The 19617-nt window shown below is 50.5% G+C and overlaps 1 protein-coding gene across 1 annotated transcript; it reads right to left on the bottom strand.

The window, feature by feature from the left end:
• Positions 1 to 274: 274 nt before the first annotated feature.
• Positions 275 to 19307, bottom strand: SEC61A1 (SEC61 translocon subunit alpha 1). The gene is made up of 12 exons (XM_077857600.1): positions 19142 to 19307; positions 17645 to 17712; positions 14860 to 14925; positions 14691 to 14769; positions 13191 to 13322; positions 11201 to 11310; positions 10760 to 10913; positions 6135 to 6295; positions 4716 to 4913; positions 4248 to 4439; positions 3784 to 3860; positions 275 to 2291 (listed from the first exon to the last, which is right to left on the bottom strand). The coding sequence occupies exons 1-12, from the start codon at positions 19146 to 19148 to the stop codon at positions 2105 to 2107; spliced, it is 1431 nt and encodes a 476-aa protein (XP_077713726.1). The 5' UTR covers positions 19149 to 19307; the 3' UTR covers positions 275 to 2104.
• Between the last annotated feature and the right edge of the window lie 310 nt (positions 19308 to 19617).

Genomic DNA, 19617 nt, shown 5'->3' with positions numbered 1-19617 from the left:
CAATGGTACCCCGGTCCTCTCCCCCGTTCTTGGCAAGGCCTCAGGGGGCGGCCTGCACGCCAGCCCAGCCCAGCCTGGCCCCCAAGTTTCCCTTCACTAAGACTCTGGGCACGCAGCTGACCCCACCACCAGGACAAAATGCCTTTGTGAGGAGGACCTTGCACCCAGGTGAGGCCAGGGCTTGATCACGCCCCACACACGCCCGAAGGACACCCAGCTCTTCTCTGGCCAGCCTTCCTGGGAGCTGAGACCCAAGAGAACATAACCAAATGGCTCGTAAACAGTTTCCTTTATTTGTCACTTATTCACCTTCACTCAGTTATGCCGTTTTGGCATCCACAGTGACAGTCCCCTGGAAGCTGGGGTCAGCCCCCCCACCGCGGTCACGGACCACGGACCACGCGGAGCCCCACCGCCGGTGCTGCAGGGAGGCAGTGAGTCTCGCTCAGGACTGGGTCTGACAAGGCCACGTGTGAGCTAGCTGGTGGAGTGCCCTGGACTGGAGGGGGGTCGACAGACCTGTCGGGCCCAGCCTGCTTCTGCTGCTGACTTGCTGGGGGGGCTGTAGGCGGGTCGCTTCTTGCCCTTGGTGGGTGGGTCTGTTTCCTGGTTAGCGCTGCTAGTGAGGTGTCCTAGGAAGTCGGACTTAGGTGGTGCCAGCTTTGCTGCCGCTATGGAGTGGTGACTGTGGCTCTGTGCTTCAAAGGCCACTGTATGCCTGCTGCTGGTGGGGTCCCAGGTGCTCCCTGCTTAGAACTGGGGCATCCTCCAAGGAGAACTCCTCAGGCTCACAACGCCCGACTGCTGTCCCTGCTGCCCAGCACTGCCTGTCCCCCAAGGAGCCTCCCGACAGGCCTCAGGAAAGGTTCTGATGCCTACAACCTAGGTCTCGATACTACAAACACAATTCACTTTAGATACAATCATGAGTCTTTTCATATCAAACACTGGAGCAACTTACTAAAAACAAAACAAAAACCTAAGCTTTCTGACCCAGATTTCACCACGGATCTGGGGCCTGCACCCTCCTCTCTGCGGGGCGGTTCTGATGGAAGTTGAGAGGAGACGGGTGGCATCTGGTCATTTACTTTACCTGCATTTGGGTTGTAGGCACGATAAAAAAAAGTGCTAAAAACACGATGGGAAGTTCTCAGCCTGGGAGGTAGCGGTGACCTGTGAAAGCTAGGCTGCCGTCTTTCCCTCCAGGGGCTAGTGGGAGGCCCGTCCAGCGACAACCAGAAGGACTGGACAGACACACATCACTTCAAGGCTCCTCCATACAATGTCCACTGGGCTTGGCCGAGCGCACCTCTATTAGGCTGGCAAAGCCTGGCCTCGCTCACTCGCTCAGAGGACGCAAACCGATTACAGACAGACATGGGGGAGCCAAGCTAACTCCATGCTTTTCAGCCTCAAAGCCCGACCAGAATAATCAACGACAACAGCCAACAGGCACATGCAGAAAAATCAACAGATGGCCCAGTAGGGTCTTCTGGAAAACTCATCCCTTTCTCTTGGAAGAGGCTTGCTCCTAAAAAAACTACTTATAAAAGGGAAAACAATAGTGTCTTCCAGAGAAACAGTTTGAAGCCAGATATTCTTAGCCCTGATTGTGACAGGGACTCATGACCGAGTCCCCCACGTCCACCAGAAAACATGATTTGCTCTTAGCCTCGTGCCCTATGGCCACGACGGAGACACTGCCACGAGGTTTGTGCTTTTAACCAAAAAGACATCCCCTTGGTGGGGGAACAGCTCAGACCACTGCAGCCGCCTCCGGCACTGAGCAGGTGCAAAGGTTAAAACAAAAGTTACATGGACACTTGGGGACATTTACCATCCCCACCTCTGGCAGTCAGCTCAAGAAAATCTCTCTTCTACTGTTCTTTTTTGCCAATGCCAGAATAAAAAGCAAAATTTCAAACTTGAAAAATTCTAGCACTTTACAAAGTGGAATGAAAGAATATGAAATTCAAAAACATTATTAAAAGTCCCGGTGCCACGGCAGCACTCCCTGCGATGAGCACCCCACAGTGAGGTGTCGTTGTTCCCCTCCCTTGCAATTCCATGCAGGGCCCCTCTCCTTGGTCCAGGGAGACTTGGCTCAGAACAGAAGGGCGCCCATGCTGCCGACCTCGCTCTGCTCCTTTACGAAGATTTCAAAGTACTGGTAGATGATTGTGACTGCCAGCAGGATCCCGGTTCCAGACCCAATGGCGCCCAGGAAGTCGGCCAGGACGGAGAGGGCCCCGATGCACAGCCCACCGAAGGCTGCAGCTGTGGGGATGTACCTGGGGAGCAGGGGACCCATTAGCCACGGGCCACCATGCAGACCCGTCCCCCGGCCTGGCCATGGGAAGGGGCTGGGCCATCCGATATGCCCGCCGCTTATTAGGAACCTGACTCCAAAGTCACTCTGCTACCTCCCTACACCTGCACCTACGCTTCGATGGCCTAGACTAGGGCTGTGCTGTCCAGTAAATGCCACGTGAGCTACACGTGGCTAATCGAATGGGACTAGTCCAGACCAAGATGCTGAACACATCACATGAGGTTTTGAAGACAAGAATGTAAAATACCTCATTATGTTTTATCTTATGTCATCTGCAAGTTAAAATGACATTCTAAACATGTTGATTTAAATAAAATATGATCATTAAATTTAATTCAATCAGTTTCTTATTACTTTCTTTTTAAGATATAACCTACATACAATGTTAGTTTCAGATCTCTCTCTACCTTTTTTCTGTGGCTAGTAGAAAATTTAAAATTTTCTAAGTGGTTTGCAATCTATTACAACTGGAGGTGGTATAAATCTAGAGGCCTCAGAGGAATCTTATGAAGAAACTGAATGAAATTGCCTAATGCCCCTGCTAGAGATCTGAAAACCACCTAAAACTTGCAACACTGGCTTTTCCCTTGGCTGCTTCCTTTAGGTGAGGCAGACAAGCCTGGTCTGCCATCTGACTTGGTCAACAGTTTTATGGGAACACAGCCTCCTTCATTCGTGTGTGTACTGTCTGTGGCTGCTTCCCAGTGGCAGTGGAGGAAACAAATAGTCACGACAGGGGCTGATGGCTTGAAAAGCTTGAGATACTTAGTACTGGCACCCCCGCTGCCCAAGAGGCAGCTCCACGATAAGCGAAAAGGAGGTGCAGACGGCCAAGTGCTACATGAACACCCCAGGGCCCAGCCTGGAGCTTTCTCCTCCCCCATACCCTGACACCTAGCTGTTCACCAAGTGCTTTGGCCAGCCTCTTCTCTGCGTCCCAAGTTCCTGTGGCACTGGGGACACCTCCCATCCCCGACTCCCACAGCAGCCTCTCGGCAGTCAGCCTCCTCTCCTTCTGATGGGTCTGCCTGTAGCAATGAGCTCCTCAAGGGATCCTGGGTGCTGCCGCTTCTCACTAGGCTCACCTTGCCTCGGTGCTCCTCTGCACTCAGGCACCAGCCCCCTGGACACAGGCGTTGGGGGCAGTGAGGCCTGTGCCCCAGGGGCTGGCTCAGAGCCCACACTTTTCCCACACCCTCTTGTGCTCTCCGGTCGTGTGCTGCTTCTCACTCCCTGGCGGCTGCCTCTTCAAGGAGAGAGACTATGCATTTATCCTTCTAGCCTGTCTCCAGCATCTAGCAAGCTCATCAAGAATTAGAGACATGGGAGTCTTTTCTATCCTGTTACCTGGGGGTAGGAGTTAATGACAGAAATCCCTAAGCCAGATCCAGAGGCCTGGTGTGGAAGGAAACCACAGAGCAGAGTCTGGGAACTGGGAGGCCAGCACTCACCGATTGAGTTCATGCACCATGGAAGTCTCTCGATGGCCCCTCATCACCATCTGCTGTTCCTTCAGCTGCTTTGCAACCTGCATGATGCCCACCAAGGAGATGATGTTAGATCTGAAACCTGAACTCCAAGAGGAGGCAGAAGGCTCCTGGTGGGACTCAACACTCCCAGCTTTTCCTCTTCCGCACCCCCAATGCTCACATAGGAACTCTGTGCTGCAGTCACGTGACAAAGCCTAACCACACATGGCGGCCCCAGCTTCCCGAACCCAGCGCCAATTTACCACGGGGCTTTATCTTTGGCCACTGATGGTTCAGTGATGAGGTTGAAACCTCTGCAGTGTTCACAGCCTGCTTTCTTAGCAAGAGGGTTAGTTAGAATGACACCCCTCAGACCAATCATGGGTCAGGACTATTCCTTCCTGGTTTAACCACCTCTCTAGAAACTTCCTGTTACCTATACTTACATCTTTGGCAGAGGAGCCCGAGACCTCAATCCAGGTTTTGGAGAAGAACGCACACGAGCCGAGCATGAACACTATGTACACCACAGCATGGACAGGGTCTTCTAACACGGAGCCAAAAGATTCTGGAGGGGACAGGTAGTAGCAAAGGCCACCCACTGGGTACGCCCGTGCTGGGCCCCCGGAAGAAGTATCCTGGAAAGGACATGCGGAAAGATTGTGAGGGCCACCTCTTAACATCTCAGCATCAGGACAAAAGTAGCTCTGAGCAGATAACAAAGATGACGATTTTGCTCAAGTGCCCGTAGTACAGTTCCTCACCGAGAAGGGAACTGAACGTGCTGGATTTGTACTAGGTATGACTGGAAAATATCTATGGGTGAAATACTGGGTCATGAGCAAAATGCATGGAGGCACATCATGCAAGCTGCTCAGGTGCTAAAACTGATGGCCTCAAGCAGCCATACTTACAGACCAGGTACCCAGCAGGCTGACCAGCAGGTTGCCACTGAAGCGGGCGGACAGCATCTGGGAGATGACGTACAGGTTGGACACCAGGGCGGACTGCAGGATGATGGGGATGTTGGAAGTGTAGAAGAGCTTGATAGGGTAGGTGTTGTACTGGCCTCGGTAACGGGCTGACTTGATGGGCAGGTCCACACGGAAGCCCTGAGAAGCCAAAAAGAGAATGCCTTTCACTGCCTCATCCGGCCCAAGGCCTAGAAGCCCAGCCCAGCAGGGGACAGTGCCAGGGAGCTGGCTCCAAGCATCGGTTCCAGGGCTCTTGATTGTCTGCCTCACCCATCTCTGCATCTGGGAGCCTATGAACAGAAGGCTCCCAGAAATACTGGCTTAAAAATGCACCAAAGCCCAGCAGAGATCATCCCATTTTTGTCAAAACCCAAAGTCCAGCATGTTATAGCCACGTCTGTGTAGAATATACAGAAAAGCCTGAAGGACACATGCCCAACCTAGCAGTGCTTCCCCGCCTATGCTTTCAGTGGCCCCAAGACGATGCCACTACAGCACCTGCCTCACACTCCAGAATAGCTGTTCAGGAGGTTTCTAATCAAAAGCAGAAAAGCCAAGCTTTTTAAGAATACAACCTCCTCCTCTGAAACCTCTGGAGGAAGAGTGTCTTTTTCACAAACTCCCAGTGTGTAGAACAGGGCTCAGAATATCTAAGATTTAAAATAAAATCTTCATGCTTCAAATGCAAATACTTGCCAAGCCCCTAAAGAGTCCGCTTGTTAGTAATGAGGCATCTCAGTCTTAGCCAAAGGAATGGAACTGTTTGCTCCTCGGACAAACCATTTGCCTGGTTTAAATACCTTCCAACAAGCATTTAACAAGCGTCTCTCAACTGCTGTCTCTTCTTGTCAATAAATATTAGAATACAAAGTGGCTGATCAAAAAATACAAAGATTGATTCGACAACAGAAAAGCTACCAGCGGTTCAGGTCTCTTGTTCAGAAACAAATGACACACAGACTAATGATTTGAAAGGTAAAAGGAAGGCCTTTCCCAAGATGAGGTTCCTGCCTGCAATGAGGATACAAATTTTGGGGAAGACAGAGACGAGGTGTTACAGTTTGCTTACTTTTCATTTCTCTTGAACTAAGAACTTAAAAATATAGTTTCTCTATCTGCTGATGGGCTCAACCCAAAGAAACACAATTCCAGAAATGTTAGCTCTGCCTCAACTGCGCTTAGTTCTAGCAAGTCCCGACTCAGTGGGAGGCACCTGTCCCGCTCGCATAGGACCTGCATCCTTCAAACTCCATCTCATTTCAGTACGAGATGTGGTGTGGGTGTGGGACCTGTACACCAAGGCACTATGACACTTCAATGCAGACAGTCAAAAGTTGCCATGCTGAGATCTGGGCGCACCTGAAAATAGATCACCACTGCAAAGACAAAGATGGTGGCGATCAGATTCATGAGGTTGGGCAGATTCTGGCGGTAGAAGGCCTCTCGAAGGGCTCGGACCTTGTCTGTGCGTGTGGCCAGGAGATGGAACAGTGCAATGATGGCGCCTTCGAATTCCATTCCTGTTGGCGAAGGAAGACATGAGGCAAAGAAACAAACCACAACTAAATTTAGCTCTAAAGATCTTAGTGGCCAAAAATAGTAAGTCCTACCATTCCCAGAAACGAACCATAACCACAGGGAGAGAGTTCTCTCCTCCCTTCTATTTCTTTTGTAAAGATTGCAACTTGCAGAAATGGGCTCCTCTACCTTTTGGATTAATTGATCTTAATTCTTTGAGTCAATGGCTATCAGCTATGCGGCATGACACGCAATTACAAAATCATAAAGGCAGGGTCTGCTGAACTCCAGTTGAAGCGGACCTCCTCCAGGAGGGGACTCCACGCTGCCACATCCTCTTCCTGGAAACGCTTCGGCAGTCCGAGCATCAGCAGCTCCAAGGTGCAGGCCACCCCTTACAAGGCAGGGCTTGGGCTCTGCTCCCTACACCGATGGCCAAGTAGAATGGACCACATGTGTGCCCACCATATGGCAGATCCAAATTGAGTTTACGCCCTTCCCCGAGAGGGTGTGGAAGGAGGCAGGCCAGTAATAGAGCCAGAAAACCATGGCCGTGAAGCCGACTGAGCTTACCAGAGGCTGAAGGAAGACAGTGAGAATAGGAATTTGACCTGAGGCGCAAGCAGCAGAACTGACAAGTGAAAGGACCCTGGGGAGCACAGGGCATGAGGAAGGTCTAGAATTTTTTTTCTTTTTCGTTCTTCCCTTATTTCCTTCTTCCCTATTTTTTTTTTTTTTTTAAAGATTTATTTATTTGATACAGAGAGCAAAAGAAGCAGAAGGAGAAGTAGCCTCCCTGCTGAGCAGGGAGCCTGACACAGGCCCAATCCCAGGACGCTGAGATCATGATCTGAGACAAAGGCAGACGCATAACCGAATGAGCTGCCCAGGTGCCCTGAGGTGTCTCAATTTAGGAGAAATTCACCTGAGTTAAACAAAAAAAAGCTAAAGCAAAAAACAAGAGCGCTGCATTACTGCATCATCTTTGCTAACCCAGGACATTCTATCTCTTGACAGAAGTCTGGCACACACCCATGAGGCTAATGCCGTGTCTAGAGCCAAGGTCTCCAAGGGCAGGTACAGGGGTACTGGTAACAGCAGTGGGAGTTCTGCCTTGAGGCTGTCCCGCTATGGCATTGGCTCAAGTTTCTACCATATGACACCTGCTGCTTTTCCTGGACTATCTCAAGACGACACTTTAAGCCAACTATCTAATGGGCACCACCACCAACCTCTTCTGGAATGTGGGTTCTCCGAAAGAGACATGCTGTCCCACCTGTGATTCCTCACCTCATCCCGATGCTGTCCTCAGTCCCCTCTCATCCCTCCTCCCAGGCTCGTGACAGTACTGTCCTGTCTTCCCAGTGTACAGGGTTCAGGGATCTTAGAGCTGGAGCCAGGACAAGCGCTGACTTTACAGAGGATGATGCTGGGGAAGGATAAATTTGTCCCTCATGCCCTCTGTCAGCACCATCCCTACCTACCCCTAGGCCCCCAATCTCAGCTCTGACTCCTCTCCCCTTTAATTCCACACTGGCCTTGAACACCAGCTATATTCCCACCTCAGGGCCTCTGCACCTGCCTCTTCCCTCCACATGGGACATCCCCCCCGCCCCCCACCTCCAGTTGCAAGGCTCTCTCCCCTCTGCAGGACTTTGTTCCAACAGGGAGCGGGGGTGGAGGCTGAGAGGCGGTCTCCCTGAACCCCCAGACTAAGCCCATGTCAACCATCCCAGCATTCCCATGTCTCTCTGCCTTGCTGTCCCCCGTGGTGCCTGCTGTATCACCTGACATGGGGAGCATCCAGCTCACTTCGTACTCCCAGTGCTGAGTATGGCCCCTGGCCCTTCAGAGGTGCTGGGTATGGGTTTGCTAAAAGAAGGGCAATGCCAGGGTTAAGCTCTAATTCTCCTCTTAATTTTTAACATAATCGTTTCTCAAAATTCACCCCTGCTGCATCTCTGGGAACAAGACAGAGCTTCCGAGTGCTTAGAGGTACTTCAGGGGCAGAGGCACATCTGTACCTGTACGGTCCCTGCTACTTCCATTTGCCCAACGAATGGCAGGCTGTTCTCCAGGCCTGAGAGGGTCAGGGTCACGAACGTGTTTCCATGTGCACAAAGCCACACCGCAGCAGGGTTCCAGGTGTGCTGCCATGCTGACTTCTCAGCCCTGTGATCTTCAGGACCTCTGCCCTCCTCCAGGGTTCAGCAATCGTGACCCCAGTCTTCCCTACTCCTTCACCCCACAGCTCTCATGACAACACTTGCTGCCCACACACATGGCTTGGCGTGAGCCTTCTTGGCCATGCCTTCTCTCCGGCTCAGTCCCAAACACTCCCAGTTGACAGTGCCACTCTTTTATTTCAAAGCCACAAACAACTTTGCTCTTTGATTTTCCATCACCCTTGAAAAAAACCACCTCCTTTGTCTTGTCTCATATTTTCTCCTCATGCCCTCGCCCTGTGCTTCCCATGAAAGGCTGGTTTGTCAAAGTTGAACAACGGAACAGCTACCGGGCTGTGTTGTCTGCCCATACTCCCCTTCAATCCAGGATGAATCATTCCTTCCATGCTCTAAGCCCCACTGCCTCACTGGCCTGCTCCTGAAAGAAGGTGGTACCTTGGCCTCCTCCTCTCCTGGTCTCCCAGCCCCCACTCCAGTATCCTTCATTCTTCAAGGTGCCCCCAGGCCAGTTATAATGACTGTCTTCACACACCTGAACCCCTACGACCCCTCCTGCCTTTTCACACTCACCCCTAAAAACACCCTGCCTTCCAACCTCTAGGTTCTCCCAATTTGTGCTGGATTTCCTAAAATTCCAGGAAGTGCCCAGGGAGGAACCAAGTTTGCTCCTGTCCCCTCTTTGAGGCTCTTCTGACATTTCCTATGTCAAGCTACACTTTTCCTTGTGATCTATTGGGTGCATGTGGCTTTCATTTGTCCAGGGACCTACTTTGAGTCTCACTAATGAGATCATGTAGTCTCTGGAGGGCTAGGGACTATTTCCAGGAACATTCAATTCAAATAAAAATACTCAAATATGCATGAACCTTGGTTTCTCATGGGACTCTTCGGAGTAAATAACATATTTCATGGTGAAAAAAACTTGATTTTCCTTTCCTAATACATCATACTTCCCTAAGTGCTTAGAAAGTTTTATTAAAAACACTCCCTGTAAAAAAAACAAAAAAACAAAAAAAAAACAAACACTCCCTGTAACAAGATTCCCCTTCTTGGTAGGCATATAACATAGAACACTTACATACAACATGCATCTACTTTGAGCCAGGCATCATAGAATTTTATGTTATTTCTCATTGATCATGGCACCCACGGCTCACAGTCAGAGGAATGGGCCCAAGGCCACAAAACTATCATCAGCAACATTCAGGACTTAAACCCAGTGAGTTCCAAGCTCAGGCCTCTCTCCCAAAACTGTCCCTTGCATGACCAAGTGCACTGGTTCCAGATTCATTTTTAGAAAACTATTCACTATGAGCGACTGCCAGGATATATAAAGATGAACGTGTGAGGATGTGCACTATTTCACTGTTGCAACAACAGTGAAATCAACCTCAATGTCCATCACAAGAAGACTGGTTATAATAAATGTTGCTTCATCTGTGCAATGAAGTCCATGCTGTGCTGAAGAAAAGGGAGGCATAATTATGTATTCCAGCATGGCAAATGTCCACGAAATATTCACATGAAAAATTCAAGTTATACACCTTTATGAGCACGAACCTATCTATGTTTAAAAAATTCTGTAGAGGTTACTTTAAAAAACAAAAACTGCAGATTCACCCAGGAAAATCAGAAGACAGCAATGTCCACAATAGCCAAACTGTGGAAGGAGCCTCAGTGTCCATCGAAAGATGATGGATAAAGAAGATGTGGTTTATGTATACAATGGAATATTCCTCAGCCATTAGAAATGACAAATACCCACCATTTGCTTCGACGTGGATGGAACTGGAGGATATTATGCTGAGTGAAATAAGTCAAGCGGAAAAGGACAAACATTATATGGTCTCATTCATTTGGGGAATATAAATAATAGTGAAAGGGAATAAAGGTGAAAGGAGAAAAAATGAGTGTTCCCACTCATTTTTATCAGAAATGGAGACAAATATCAGAAAGGGAGACAGAACATGAGAGACTCCTAACTCTGGGAAACGAACTAGGGGTGATAGAAAGGGAGGTGGGTGGGCGGTGGGGGTAACTGGGTGACGGGCACTAAGGGGGGCTCTTGATGGGATGAACACTGGGTGTTATTCTATATGTTGGCAAATTGAACACCAATAAAAAATTTATTAAAAAAAAAACAGAAATGTTATCATCAATTAAAAAAAAAAATCAGAAGAGATGTACCTAAAACTAAGGAACAGAAGAACTTGTTTCCTGCTTTGTGCATGTTGGTACTTTTTACTAAACCCTGTCCCCAGGGAAGGCCAGGGCCCTTACCTCTGCCGGTGTTGACGGTGGTGGGGCTGAACGCCTTCCAAACAATGGTCTCGCAGATGTTAGTGGCAATGAAGAGGGAGATTCCAGAGCCCAGGCCGTACCCTTTTTGCAGAAGTTCATCCAAAAGCAAGACAATTAAGCCAGCAACAAAGAGCTGTAAAAATTTAAAATGAAAAGGGGAAAAAAAAAAAAAAAAAGAAATCCAAACAGACTATGTATTACTATTCTTCAAGGGCCTGGGTCCTTCCTTCTGCATTGACGAGCTTCTCCGATCTAAATGCTAGAAGCAGAGCAGACCTCAGAGAGTAGAGCCTTCCTCTGGTGAACTCAGAAAGGCAACCATAGGTACTCTGGTTTCTTCTCATGCTTCTTTTATGCATGCCTCAGATTTGTTATTGGGGAAGTCTGAGTGTGAGGGGGATACATCAGAGCAGCAATTACCTGGATGGTGATTAACAGGCAGATTCCAGCACCCATTTCAGAAGGGTCTCCGTACATTCCCGTCATCACATATACTATGGACTGGCCGATGGTAATGATCATGCCGAATACTGGAAATCACAAGAAAATGGTGTTCTCAAGTGGGATGCCACACGGTTCTGGACAGAACAGTTATGGAACACCTACTGTGGCCAGGCACAAAGGAGGATGACGGGGATGAATATGGACACTGCCCACAAGGAGCTGGGTCAGGGAACACTCAGCAGCCCCGTAGCCAAAGTACAAGAGAACTCATATGCCTTCTAACATTAGCCTGCAAGCTCTTCATTTTCAGCGTCTCCTAAATTCACCTTCCTTTCACTGGCAGCAGGACAAAGAGCTGAAATGTACTAACTGGGATGCATGGGTGGCTCAGTCGATTAAGTGTCTGCCTTTGGCTCAGGTCATGATCCCAGGGTCCTAGGATCAAGCCCTGCTTTGGGCCCCCTGCTCAGCGAGGAGCCTGCCTCTCCCTCTGCTTCTCCTTCCTCCCTGCTTGTGTTCTCTCTGTCAAGTAAATAAATAAAATCTTTAAAAAAAAACCCAGAAACATACTAATTTGGTTCTTATGAGAGGTGAGTCTGGGCACAAGGGAAGACGACATCCAGACGTATGTGATCTGGTGAGTGCCGATCTGTAGTACCCAAATTCTGGTCAGATCGCTTGGGCTCTGGAGAGCTCCTTGGCTGGGCCTTCTTCAGACCCATCACCCAGGTCTGGGTCCAGAACACTGAACATTAACTCTGAGATGAAGTGATCCCTTCCCAGCTTGTAAGTTAATGTGCTTTTAAAGGAAAAGCCTCACAATGCAGTCAATTTAGTTACTAGTCCCATTTCCTCAGCCATGAAGCTCTTCTGGCTGAAGAGACAGTTTCCTTTCTGCATGTGTCTTTGTTTCTTGTAGCTCATTAGACTCTCTTGTTTGGCACAATGGAATCCACAGGTTTTTACTGGTTCCACAATACTAGATGGATTTAGGATTCAATTTCACCTTTTCTGCTTAGTTTGCACATAACATACAATTTTACTTCAAAGTGTCTATCAGATAGTTTCCATTTGAGTTTTTAAAAAAGTACCTAATAAAACTGATGTCTTAAAACAAAAATTTCAACAAACCATCCAAGACCAAAGAGAAAAGAAAGTAGCTGATCTGTGCTTTTGAAAAGTAACGTGTATCTGTTTTTAAATCCTGATTTGTGCCTGAAATGGACAAGTCTGAATTGAGTTAGTCTTTCTCACTGGGTCACTTACTGACCTTCAGAAGATCTGTAAAACATGCTGGTGTGGAGGGAAACATGGTTGCCTAGGCAACTCTAAGTGTCATTTCCTAATTAATACATTTCACTTCGCAGCCAGAGGCCGCACATGGTTAATTCTGACTGGTTACTATTACCAGTAACACGTTATTTGCTATAAAGGAAATGCCATTATTAACCTCACTTTTACAGATGAAGAGACTGAAACTTCAGAGCAGTCATCAAACTCTGTCCAATGACAGAGCCAGGGAATAGCAGAGCTGTACAAGAGGATCCCCTTCTCCTGAGCTGAAGCCTTTCAAACTCCCAGAAGAGAGAAAACACCACTTGTTGCATAACTACTGTATGCTAGGCACTGACAGAAATTTTACACACACTGTTCAATAGAATTCTCACAACAACTCTGAAGTTGTCCTTCAAGTGGTTAAGGAAATTGTGGCTAGTGGAGGGGGAGATCTCGAAGCCTTGCTCCTTCCCCTTGATCACACGGCATCTCAGGCCCATGACACCCTCCTCCCTGCCTTGTCCAGCCTGTCCAAGTGCTCCCTCACTAACACAGCCCACAGTACACCTACAGGGTTGGTGGGCCAAGGAGGTTACCATGTACAAAAAAACCTGTTTTGATGCCCTCAACCTGACAGCAAATTTGAATTCTCACCTACAGACATGTGAACATTATTCAAAATCTCACTTACACTTTTGGGCTCCATTGAAGAGGGCTCGGTCTTTTGGGGTGTCACCAACTTCAATTATTTTGGCACCAGCCAAAAGCTGCATGATGAGGCCAGAGGTGACAATGGGAGAGATACCCAGCTCCATCAATGTGCCTTGAAGAAAGGTGAAGGCAAAATACAGCCAGTATGAGCTTGGAAAAGCAACACATTATTAAGAAAATGAACGGGCGGGATCCCTGGGTGGCGCAGCGGTTTGGCGCCTGCCTTTGGCCCAGGGCGCGATCCTGGAGACCCGGGATCGAATCCCACATCGGGCTCCCGGTGCATGGAGCCTGCTTCTCCCTCTGCCTGTGTCTCTGCCTCTCTCTCTCTCTCTGTGACTATCATGAATAAATAAATAAAATCTTTAAAAAAAAAAAAAAATGAACGGGCAAAATTTGACAGTGTACCATGTATACAACTCTAGTTTCAGTTTGCCAGCAGCATTTAATTTCGAGAATAATCCCAAAATATCAACAATTAGAGTATAATTCAATTCATTCTGTTCAGTCTGCTAGGCAACATCTTACTCTGTTTAGGAAATCATGTGGCATTTAAACAGATGACTGCATTTAAATTCAGTCCAAACATACTCATTCTGGTTTTACAGAGATAAGGTTCGTCTCTTCATCACTTAATAAGAAAGGATAACATTCAAATAATTTCCAAAGTTTGGATAGAAGGTCTCTACCATTATATCTAGTTGTGAATAAACCTCTATTTCCTTTATGCTAAAATGAGCTATACTTCCAACTGATTTAGAACTTAATTTGAACTATGTTTAAAAAGCGAGTTAAGGGATCCCTGGGTGGCGCAGCGGTTTGGCGCCTGCCTTTGGCCCAGGGCGCGATCCTGAGACCCGGGATCGAATCCCACATTGGGCTCCCGGTGCATGGAGCCTGCTTCTCCCTCTGACTATGTCTCTGACTCTCTCTCTCTCTCTCTCTCTGTGACTATCATAAAAAAAAAAAAAAAAAAAAAAAAAAAAATTAAAATAAAAAAAAAAGCGAGTTAATCAAAAGCAGTATCAACATAAACATTCAAAATCCTTCCCTCATAGGTAATGGGTTAGAGTATACAAAACATCGTTATGTATTTTTTTGACATGTATACATAACCTATAGATATGAAAAAGATGTGGTTTGGAAATAAATCACACATTCTAAAGAATGTTATCCAAACAGGAGAAAGATCCATACAAATGTCATCATTTCAGTTGTTTAAAAAACATTCTAGTTTTTCCATGTTCTTTTTATCCTCTACAACCTAGACTTATCTTGTTATTACAGGTTTTGTGTTACAATAAATGCAATTCTGAATGTGATGATATGAATTGGGCATCTGCTCAGGCTATTCAGCACAGCACACGAACTTTCTTCCCTAAGACTCTCTGAATTCCACATAAAGCCAAAGCCTGTAATTTAACTGAAGGAGGCCAGTCAAATCCACATTGCAGAGAGGTGCGGATGGCCAGAGTCCTACCTCTGTTAGAGGCCAGAATCACTCTCATCCAGTAGAAAGGGTCAGCTGAATCTGAAGACATGATACCAAACAGGGGGATCTAGAAACAAGCAGAGAAAAAGAGTCAGCATATTTACCTCCAGGCTGCTCTCATCCCCCCGCCCAATTCTGGAAGGGGAACTGTGCTTACCTGGCAGCATACTAAGAATATAAAGAGGGTGATTGCAGTCCATAGCACTTTCTCCTTAAACTGAATCTATAGTGGAAGAGAATACATTAAGGCAGTTATTTACATTAGCAAATTAACAGAAATGATGAATCGGACCCCTTTCTCTGTTCACCAGAGAAGTGAGCCTTGAACACGCCAAACCATGCACCAAAAACAAGCACTGAAACCTAAATCCGTGTATTGCATGCTTTCTACACACAAGGCAGTTAAGCAGAGACCTTCACATGTACCATCTCACTGGATCCTCGTATCACACAGTATTATCTTTACAATAAGAGAGAGTCTTAGGAAAGCTAATGTTTCCCAAATCCCACAGCTGAAATGAATTTTGAGAGCAAGCCCTGTGCTCTTAACCACCAGCACTAACAGTTTGGGATCAGACCCCAGATCAAACAATGTTGCAACAGCAAGGAATTCCTAACCCAGACCAGTCCTTACAATCAGGAAATGATCACTTCTCATTCAAAAAGGTTTTGAAGTTGATAAAACCTTGCAATTCTGTAGTTGACTAATTTGCAACGTGTGATAGGATTGACAGTGTACTTGCTATGAATTAAGAGTAAAACAACATAATAAAAAATACTGGGCGGGGGGTGGGGGGAGGCAAGGAGAGCTGCACCTTTAATGTACTCACTGCCTACTAATAGCACTGATACTTAAGGCTTTTCACATCTCTTGGGTATATAGGTAAGCCAGGTGACTACTGGGCATCATTTTATAGATGGATAGCAAGTGCCATCAGAAAAATCTAGAATGCTCGCCCAAGAGCCTTCTGGTACCACGTAGCACTGCAGCTTTTCCGGGTGTTCTGCCTCTACAAATGACTGCCTTCCCTACTACTTGCTGCCTATCCTACAAGAAGGGCTTGAAAGAGCTTAAAAACAACGTAATTATTGTGCGGACTGAGGGTTTTTGATACCAGAAATACTTCTGAGCAACAGTGTTAAGTGAACAGAATTGTGCTCTGGAAAAGTACTTTTTAACTGGAGGGGAAGACAACTCTGAAGTCTACGTGGGCTCTGAGTCAGTCTGGCTTTCTGGTCAGAAGTTGAGGTCTTCCGTGACTGCCACTTTAGGCAGGCCCCAGCGAGACTGCTACACAGAGGCGGTGGGCACCCAGGGTCAGACGCTCCACATGAAGCTGGGGTGAGCTCCCAGAACCCCTCTTCCTCTGGAGAATGCTCCCCTTCCCACCTGTCATCTCATGGCACCAAGAATTAAGAGGCCAAGGGAAGGCAACACCACCTCAGGCTAACCAGAACACAAAGGCCTGTGCTGGAAGGATTCGTTATAGGGGAAAAAAGCAGCCAATTTTCATAAGACTTCTCATTTCTTAATAACCAAGTCTCCTCTCCCGGATGCAGCCAAATTCACAGCAAAACTTCAAAGTTCTTTATGTCAGGCCTGTCTACATTACCTTTGAAATAGCTTCTGAATCCGCCCTTATCTCCTAGCCCACCCAGACACCCTCTGTTGCAAAAACCTCTAAAACACTCTAAATTTTACCAACTTCCAAAACATTTTCTAATCAGCTGGCCCTTCCCCTGCTCCCCATGACCCTTCAGGTTCTAACAATACAGAACTACAGCTAACACCCTCCCAGCTGCTCGTCTGCTTTGTGCACTGTATATTCCTTATACCTCAAGTTCCTTTCCCTCTCCTCAAAAAACTTCTACTCTTCCACTAAAACCATCAGCAACCATATCTTCCAGAGTTAATCCCTTCCTGAGCCACTGCTAAACTTACTTCCATTGCTCCATCTATCACACTCACTTACAAGGGCAAGGTCAGACAGCTATTAAGAGGTTTGTGATGACTGGGTCCTAGGCTCGTCTACCTACAGAGCTGTACCCTTTCTACTATGCTGGGGGTAGGGCTGGAGGGAACAACTTTGTATTTTGTCCATCAAGGGTAGCATGTATGTGCAGCACTTATACAACATGATTATAAATTTAAAAAAAAGTAGACTTCAAGAACATAAATGTTCATATTGATGTCAAGTAAGGTATGTATATGTGAATGCATGAATAGCCTGAAAAAAAAACCTAAAGACAAAAATATTTTACTATTCATTCTCTTGAATGCAAGAATCTAAATAAAACTTCCTCGTTGTTTAACAGCTTCACTAACATTGGCGACACTCACTATCCTGGGCTGTAGCAGTGTAGGAGCAGAAATTATGATAAAGGTTCTACATTTTTATCTTCTCATGTTTTAATGTGTCTGCTGTAAAAAGCAGCATTCACAAAATGCCTTTTTTCTCTGTACCATTTATGGAGACTGTCACAGTCCTAATTCATTTGTGCAGGATGAAGTGACGTAGCTTTAGCACATGCATACTAAGAGCTTCCCCTGGAAAAAACAAAACAAAACAAAACCAACCAAGAAGCACTGCTGTTGGAGGTGAAGAAGTAAAGGTAACTCAATCCGGGTGCCCTGAAGCTGTGAGGCCTCATTCATTCACCGCAGAGATCCACTTCTGGGACAGGGCGAACTGGAGGCTTTGTTTGCTGGAGTAACAGCCACAAAAGATGCTCCAAATAAAGCACCATGGTTTTCGTGGAAATTCCCACACAACCAGGTCACCTTCCAACAAGCCCAGGAGTATACACAACTACACTCCAGGAGGGAGGGATGGGAGACAAGTTTCCATCTGGCCTGTGGAAGCCATGTTTAATTGTACTGTAAACTTCCAGCGCCCTGACACTTCACCAAACCTTCTTGGACAGCGATTTGGGGAACTTACCTTCCTCTCCGGCTTCTGAATCTCTGGCAGGATGACACAGAAAGGCTTGATAACTTCCAGAAATTTGACTTTGATGGGAGAGACAAAAGCAGAGTTAGGGCACGTAGGAACTCTTCCCCCGCCCTGTCTCTGGGGAAGCCTTCGGCCCAGGGTGAGGACGACTCGGGGAGCAGACCGCGCACGGGGTCGTGTGGGACCCCCGCCCCCAGGAGGGAGGGCCGGGGCGCGTGGGGACCCCCGAGGAGGGAGGGCCGGGGCGCGTGGGGACCCCCGAGGAGGGAGGGCCGGGGCCCGCGGGGACCCCCGAGGAGTGAGGGCCGGGGCCCGCGGGGACCCCCGAGGAGGGAGGGCCGGGGCGCGCGGGGACCCCCAGAGGAGGGAGGGCCGGGGCGCGTGGGGACCCCCGAGGAGGGAGGGCCGGGGCGCGTGGGGACCCCCGAGGAGGAAGGGCCGGGGCCGCGGGGACCCCCCCAGGAGGGAGGGCCGGGGCCCGCGGGGACCCCCGAGGAGGGAGGGCCGGGGCCCGCGGGGACCCCCGAGGAGGGAGGGCCGGGGCGCGCGGGGACCCCCGAGGAGGGAGGGCCGGGGCCGCGGGGACCCCCCCAGGAGGGAGGGCTGGGGCGCGTGGGGACCCCCGAGGAGGGAGGGCCGGGGCGCGCGGGGACCCCCCCAGGAGGGAGGGCCGGGGCGCGCGGGGACCCCCGAGGAGGGAGGGCCGGGGCGCGCGGGGATCCCCCCAGGAGGGAGGGCCGGGGCCCGCGGGGACCCCCGAGGAGGGAGGGCCGGGGCGCGCGGGGACCCCCGAGGAGTGAGGGCCGGGGCCGCGGGGACCCCCCGAGGAGGGAGGGCTGGGGCGCGTGGGGACCCCCGAGGAGGGAGGGCCGGGGCGCGCGGGGACCCCCCCAGGAGGGAGGGCCGGGGCGCGCGGGGACCCCCGAGGAGGGAGGGCCGGGGCGCGCGGGGATCCCCCCAGGAGGGAGGGCCGGGGCCCGCGGGGACCCCCGAGGAGGGAGGGCCGGGGCGCGCGGGGACCCCCGAGGAGGGAGGGCCGGGGCGCGCGGGGACCCCCAGAGGAGGGAGGGCCGGGGCGCGCGGGGACCCCCCCAGGAGGGAGGGCCGGGGCGCGCGGGGACCCCCGAGGAGGGAGGGCCGGGGCCCGCGGGGATCCCCCCAGGAGGGAGGGCCGGGGCCCGCGGGGACCCCCGAGGAGGGAGGGCCGGGGCGCGCGGGGACCCCCGAGGAGGGAGGGCCGGGGCGCGCGGGGACCCCCAGAGGAGGGAGGGCCGGGGCGCGTGGGGACCCCCCAGGAGGGAGGGCCGGGGCGCGTGGGGACCCTCGAGGAGGGAGGGCCGGGGCGCGCGGGGACCCCCCCGAGGAGGGGGGCGCCTCAGTCCGCTGGGACCTGGGCGGGCCCAGGGGTGGCCACTCGCCCGGACCGGTGCGGGGAAGGGGGATCTGAGCCTTCCCGGCGTTGCCGGGGCCGCCTGGGGAACTCACTCGCCATGGCGGCGGCTGCTAGGACTCCGGGTCCCGCTCCTGCTCCACTCCGTCCCAAGCGAGGCGACGCTGCCCGCGGCCCAGCCCGCGCGGGAGAGCTTCCCCTCGGCCGAGAGACACGTCAGTGCTAGCACCGCGGCGAGCGGCGCGGCGCGGCGCGGGGCGGAGCCGGGGGCGGGCCGCAAGCTGCTTCCGCTTCCTGCCACGCGCTGCCGCCGCCGCCGCCGCCGCCTCCGAGACCACAGCTCCCGGCATGCCCCTGGGCGCCCGGGGCCTCGCGGGAAGAGGGTGCGGGGCGCCGGGCGGGGCGCGCCGGGATCGGAAGTGAGCGGCTGAGCCGAGCTGCCGAGCGGAGCGCCGGGGCCCGTGTGTCGCGGCTCTGCGGGCTGGGCGCGTGCGGGCCGGTGGAGAAACTGAGGCAAAGGGCGGAAGCCGGCAGCCCCGCGAGCCAGGCGGTGTCCCCGGTCACTTCTGTG

Source organism: Canis aureus, chromosome 19, assembly GCF_053574225.1.
Source record: "Canis aureus isolate CA01 chromosome 19, VMU_Caureus_v.1.0, whole genome shotgun sequence".
NCBI lineage: Eukaryota > Metazoa > Chordata > Mammalia > Carnivora > Canidae > Canis > Canis aureus.
The sequence above is the reverse complement of the archived record's forward strand: the minus strand, read 5'-3'. Positions and strand labels throughout refer to the sequence as shown.